Genomic DNA, 6,336 nt, shown 5'->3' with positions numbered 1-6,336 from the left:
TTAAACACATCCCAAAGATGCTCTGTTCAACTGAGATCTAACAAGTATGGAGACCATTGGAAAACATTGAAGCAATAGTGTTGAAGAAATATTTTAGCTCTGTTAAATTAGTTTTTTGCAGGAAGTAGGCATCGAAAAGATGAATGCAGTGTCATTATATGGGGATGATCATTGTCAGTAATGATATCCAGATTGACTTAAAGCTTTAATGTGTAACTATAAAAAAAAAAAAAAAAAGCCTAACAGCTTTTCTTTTAGCTTGTTTACCCAAATATCTGATTGTTGCTTATCAGACATGGCATCAGACATCACCTTTTTCTTATTTCTTTGCAAATAAGTTTGAGCCTATGTGAACTGTAGCTTCAGTTTCCTGTTCTTAGCAGACAAAGGTATCAGTTTGGTCCTTTGCTGCTGTAGCTCATCTGCTTCAAGGTATCACATGCTGTGCTCTCAGAAATATTATTTTCATATCTTATTTTGCTTTAAAAAATTTCTGTTTTTCCAGAAAAAAACATTATGTAAAAGTGATGGCTTTGAGTGAAAGTCCAAGTAGATTTTTTATTTTTTTGTAAAGGATGCATGTTTCTCTTGGGACAGGGGTCTCAGACTCCATTTCTGAAATGTTGCAGCATTTAGATGTGTTCCAGGTCACACACAAAGCTTGATTTAAACTGCTGGAAAGCCCTTTCCATATGCAACAGAGTTCTGCTCTGATTTAGATGTTTTGGACCAAATCATGTAAAAAGTTGCAGGAAATCTGCCAGGAATAACCCTGTCCCAGCAGCAGTCACTGCAAACAGAAAGCAAAGCGGTTTTAGATCCAGTGCCCAAAGTTCAACACATTGTTGCTGAAATGCAACAATAACATGACTGATTTTATTTCTTCTATAGAGCAGCAGCTGTCTCTCTGGGTCCCTTTAGGTTTCACAACCTGAGGTTGTTTTGCAGTTTGGCTCCCGCTTTGCAAACTTTGACTGTCAGTGTTGATGCAACAGTCAGCAGAAGAGGAGGAAACCTGCCCAGATGAGAATTTCCAGCGGCTGTTTGGGCTTTCCAGTCTGGGCGGAGCGAGGCTGTGCAGGAAGTCGTGTGCAAGCAGCTGTACTTTCTCCGCCGGTGATCATGTTCCTTCTGCAGCGACATAAAGCGGAGCTGCTCTGAACTCCGAACAGTTTCTCACTGTGAGCGATGGCGGTTCTAGTGGATCTGACCCACAGCTGCAGACCCGGAGCCTCCCTGCTGCAGGAGGCGGACTCGCATGTCTTTCTGCTGTATGGGACAGCCAGCCGACCTGGACCCGGCTGCTCGCTCCCGTCCGTCGGCTGCTCCGGGAGCGCGCACATCCTGGACTCTGGATCCATGGCGGAGCGTCTTTACCGACTGAAGCGAACCTTGGATGAACTGGACCTGAGCTCCATCACAGTGCTGACCAGCTGCCGGGGCAGAGAGGTGCTGGTTCGGTATCAGGAGATGCTCTTTACCGCAGTTTATAGCTTTGATTACAGAGTGACGGACGAGCCTACCTGTTCGGAGTGCAGAGGCTCCGCCCACACGGACTCACCTGAGCCGGAAGTGTCCGCCTTCCTGCAGCAGCTGCCCGCTCTGAAGGGACACATCAGGACCCTGAGGTCCACATTGATTCCAGGTGGGATTCATAATCAAAAAGTCAATTAATTTGATTATTTTTAGGCTCAAGGAAAATAAAGTTATTTATTAATACTTTAAACTGTAACTGTGCAAAATATGACCTTAATTACTGTGTTATTCTGGCCTGTGAGGGCGGGGTCAGAGAAAGACAACAGAGGAGCAAAGAAAAACAAAAAACACACACAACTTGTAGTGTAGGTAAATAATAAAATAGGGCCCACAACATGAATACAGACTATAAAATAAACAAGTATGTAACTAGTATTGAAAAAAAGTATTAAAAAATTACATTAATTAAAAAAAAATTATGTTAGAACTGTAAATACAGTCATATGTTTATATTACTATTTTTTATGTAGTTATAACTGTTTTCAAGGCTGCACTTTAATAAATGAAATTATCTAGAGCTGTTTTAAACAAAATATCTTTTTGTATGCACTCGTGTATACTTGTTTTTTTTTTTATTAAATAAAAATACTAATAATAATTGAACTTTATTGATCTCACATTGGAGAAATTTACCTCTGCATTTAACCCATCCCCCTGTGGAGCAGTGGGCTGCCATTGTAAGGCGCCCGGGGAGCACCTTGGAGTTAAGGCTCTTATGTGCTCACGTGCAACAACAAAATAAAGCTGCAGCAGGAGTTGGATTTGTTTTTTTTTACTATATTTTAAAAAAGACACAAACAGGGAAACATTATTAACTATTGATTCTGCATGATTATTCGAAGAATTGCATATGTTTATACATCTCCTAAGTTTTAAATAGAAAAGCTTAACTGGTGTCAGGGATTTACATGCAAAAGTTGCAGTTTCCCTCTAAAGGTTTACAACTGCAGTAAAAAACAGTAAATAATGTATTTGCATCACAGTAAATTAGTTCCTCACTGAGTCTTATAAATTTTATACAGGGAAACTACTTACTTCTTTGTCTATGAATCTGCTCTGGTTGTATGGCTTTTATTCCCTATAAATGAGGTCAGGGTTTGAAACCTGCCTTTTATTCAGGTTGCATGATTTGAAACACAGAAGAAACAAAATGAGCAAAAATGAAGAATATTAGTTAAAAACTTCTAGACAAAACCGAATCGCTTCTCAGAAAGTTCAAATGAAGCACCTTTAAAAAGATGGTTTTGAACTTTTTAGGAACATACAGTGATGCATATGATTCCACCACGCTGCATATGCAATTAACATTTAGATTTTACTTGCAGTATATCAGCTAATAATCAAGAACAAAAAGTTGGCTTTTTTTATATTTACAGATGGCTGAGAAATGAAGGAAAATGTAAAACCCAATCTCTTATCCTAAAGTTCAGGCTTTTTTTTGCAACACTAAGCAGGCTACTTTTAGAATTTGGGGAACTTTGATTTTTTTTCCCCTTCTATCCAAATGAAATGTATTTTCTAATTTCAGCTAATTTTGACTGTATTGAATTATAAGAGCAGAGGTCTGTTTATTCTTCAGTAAAGCTGGATGTGGCATCTGTGTCTCTCTTAGACTGCTTTGGTCACGGCTTCAGCACCCGTTCAGGTGGAGTCTCCTACATCCCAACCCTGTCCTCCTTAAATCTCTTCTGCAGCAGTAAGAGGAGGGACCCAACGGCTGTTGTGGCAGAAAACAGGCGCCGGCTCGCCGTTCATGCTGGGTTTCATCCTCTTCCTCTACGTCTGGTCAAGGTAAATAAAAAAGATGACCTTCTGCAGCAAACGATCAACCCATTAATCATAAACCCAGTCTGCAGCCTATCTGCCCATCACAGCAAACATTAAACGTTGTCCTGGTGAAACCCGTAGGTGAACCATGCCAACGACGTGCTGGTTCTGGGGAACCCGGAGCCAGAAAGCTACGACTCCATGGTGACCAATCAGAGAGGGGTTGTTCTGGCGGCTCCAGGAGCCGACTGCATGCCCATCCTGTTTGCTGATCCAGTCAAGAAGGTCATTGGGGCGGCTCATGCAGGTAAATGAGATACTCAGACATCTGCAGGCTCTTCTTTTTACTACCACTTTATTTTGAATGTCAGAGATTGATCCAAAAAAGTCATACAGAGTGTACATATCAAACCTAGGGATGTAGAATATATTGACATGAACATCCCTATCGACCAGTGTTACTTTAATGAAGCAATGTACCTGTAAACAGAAGAACATCCCTAGAAACGATACATAAAGGGAGAAAATGAAGACAGGTTGACAAATCGATTGATTGGTAGATAACTTCCCCTCTAATGGATGAGGAGATGATGTCTAAATGAACAAATATTTTTTACTCCAGCCATTCTGCATACTTGCAGGTTGGTTTTGGGCAGGCAAATATGTCCAGATGTCATTAAGCAAAAAACACACAGCATAAAACAACCATGAATGCACAGGGCAATTCAGACCAATTAACCAAACAGACAGGATTTAAAGTCTTGCAGGAAAACCACAGGCTGGGATCCAAAAACCTTATTGCTGCAAAGCATCTGTGCTAGGGAGGAACTGATTTATATGCTTGCTGTATCCCAGCTTACCGCTGATATTCATCTGATTTTGGCTATCAGATTTTTAAAATTATTATTACAAAAAAAAATGCATAAGAAACGATTAAAAACACCAAATACTGTGTCTAAAAAGGAATTTCATTTTTTTGCCTTTTTTTATTCTTAACAGAACATCCTAGTGGTAGATGTGTGTAATTACAGGTGGGGAAGATGTAAATATCTGTGCCATCATGTTTAATATTTTTATTTGTAAGACCAGATTTTTGATAATCTCTTTTCTCATATGAGTCAGTTTACCTCAATGTGATGTTTTCTTTTTTCCGGTTATTTTGCAGGTTGGAGAGGGACTGTGATGGGCGTTGCCCCAGCAACTGTAAGTGCCATGGTAACACATTTTGGTTGTCGGCACAGCGACATTGTGGTGGCGGTGGGGCCATCTGTGGGGGTGTGCTGCTTCGTGCTGGACAAAGAGCAGGCGGCAGACTTTATCACCCTGCATCCAGACTGCGTACCTGATCCAGAGTCAGCCAAACCGCACGTGGACATCCGCCTCGCCAACAGGTACGAATCAGAAAATGGGCATTTTGTTAGGACTGTATGTGCCATCAGTTATAGTGGGAGGATCTGCGGTATGAAGTTAATTTGATCAAAGACAATAAAAACGCAGTTTTGAATATTATTTTTTAAAGTATTTAAAGTTATGAAGGACCTAGAAAATATACAGAATCTGATTAGAAACCTTCTCCTTATTCTAAAATGGTGACTGACGGTCAGTGTTCCCTCATTTCCAGAGTTCTCCTGGAGAAATGTGGCATCCTCCCAGAGAACATCCATGAAAACATGGTGGCGGACCGGCCCTCTGTGACGCCCTGTACCTCCTGCAATCCAGACGACTTCTTCTCCCACGTCAGAGACGGGGTCAACTTTGGCACTCAAGTGGGCTTTTTGTGGATCAAAGAGACCAAAGGACAGGATGGAGATCCAGGGAGTCAGACAATCGGAAAGGAAGGATCCTAAACAAACAAAAACACTGCAGCCGCAGTCTCCTTTGACTCTAACATGATGGATTCATGTTTCAGTAGCGAGTAAAGGGAATCTGACTTTATCCTTTGAAAACCTGCAGAGCAGGAAAACCCAGTAACCTTGGCCAGGCTTTGTTGCCATGAATTGTTGGTAACATCAGAGCAGTTTGGCTTAGAAGGCTGCTTCTTCTGGTCTGATTTTGAATCTAACCACAGAAAACTTTACAGCTGCTTGTTGAACCATTTTGCCAAAAAATCCAAATGAAGTTTTTTTTTTCTAGCCATTATTGTGGCTTATATTTAGAGTTTCCTTTGCCAGCAACAAGCATATAAATGTGTCCCTCCATTGTTTCAGTTTTCATGATTCTGAAAGCTTGCTGGTCCAGCGTCCATCGCTCCACTTAGTTACTATTACAGTTGTGTCGAAAAGTTCAACCTACTGACATATTGGCATCTGCAGCTCTCTCACTGCTGCCTTAGGACGGAAAGTCACTAGATCATGTTATCGCTTTCAATTTGTCATCATCATATCCTCAATTTGTGCAGGGTTTATACAGGAATGAGTAACTCTAATTAATGCTTTTTAATGCACTTAGAAATAATTTTAATGCCATCATCAAGTACCCATGACTCTATCTATCTATCTATCTATCTATCTATCTATCTATCTATCTTTTAAAACCAGGGCAAAATCCTTCGTCTTCTTCACCGTCTACAGGCTGCAGCCATGTCCCGAATTCCATGTTTTCCAGCCACGTGCTTTTTCCCGTTCTCCAGCTTTTTCTCAGGCTCGTGCTTCTTTTCTGAACATACAGGTTTACGATCAACTGGAAGCACTTCCTTACAAACACCTGAAACTGTTATATCTGATATTGATGTCATTTTTATGAACAATTGTTTTTTTAAATAAAGTATTTTAAATGCCACTATAATCACATGTATTGAATTTTAATGCCAATTAAGGCCTTAATTTAAAAAATAATTAGACTTTTAATGACCCACGGAAACCCTGTTGAATATACATAGTAAGGCTTAGATCTAGCCAAAGGGGAGGGGCTATCAACATCAGAAAGTGTATAAAGACACTAAGCATATCTAAAACTGAAAATAAAAAAATCTGTAAAATAACCTTAAGTACTCAATATTTCAACTGAAAACTACATAATACATTTTTTTTATTT

The 6,336-nt window shown here is 40.1% G+C and overlaps 1 protein-coding gene across 1 annotated transcript; it reads left to right on the top strand.

Annotated features, from left to right (window-relative positions):
• Positions 1–1,042: 1,042 nt before the first annotated feature.
• On the top strand, positions 1,043–6,081 carry lacc1 (laccase (multicopper oxidoreductase) domain containing 1). Its single transcript, XM_038295610.1, has 5 exons — positions 1,043–1,645; positions 3,149–3,327; positions 3,445–3,610; positions 4,469–4,694; positions 4,925–6,081. Exons 1-5 carry the CDS (start codon positions 1,189–1,191, stop codon positions 5,148–5,150), a joined length of 1,254 nt encoding a protein of 417 aa, XP_038151538.1. The 5' UTR covers positions 1,043–1,188; the 3' UTR covers positions 5,151–6,081.
• The last annotated feature ends 255 nt before the right edge of the window (positions 6,082–6,336 follow it).

The sequence above is a fragment of the Cyprinodon tularosa genome, unplaced genomic scaffold (assembly GCF_016077235.1).
Source record: "Cyprinodon tularosa strain WSP-4 unplaced genomic scaffold, ASM1607723v1 ctg357, whole genome shotgun sequence".
Taxonomy (NCBI): domain Eukaryota; kingdom Metazoa; phylum Chordata; class Actinopteri; order Cyprinodontiformes; family Cyprinodontidae; genus Cyprinodon; species Cyprinodon tularosa.
This window is presented reverse-complemented; position numbering and strand designations above follow the sequence as displayed.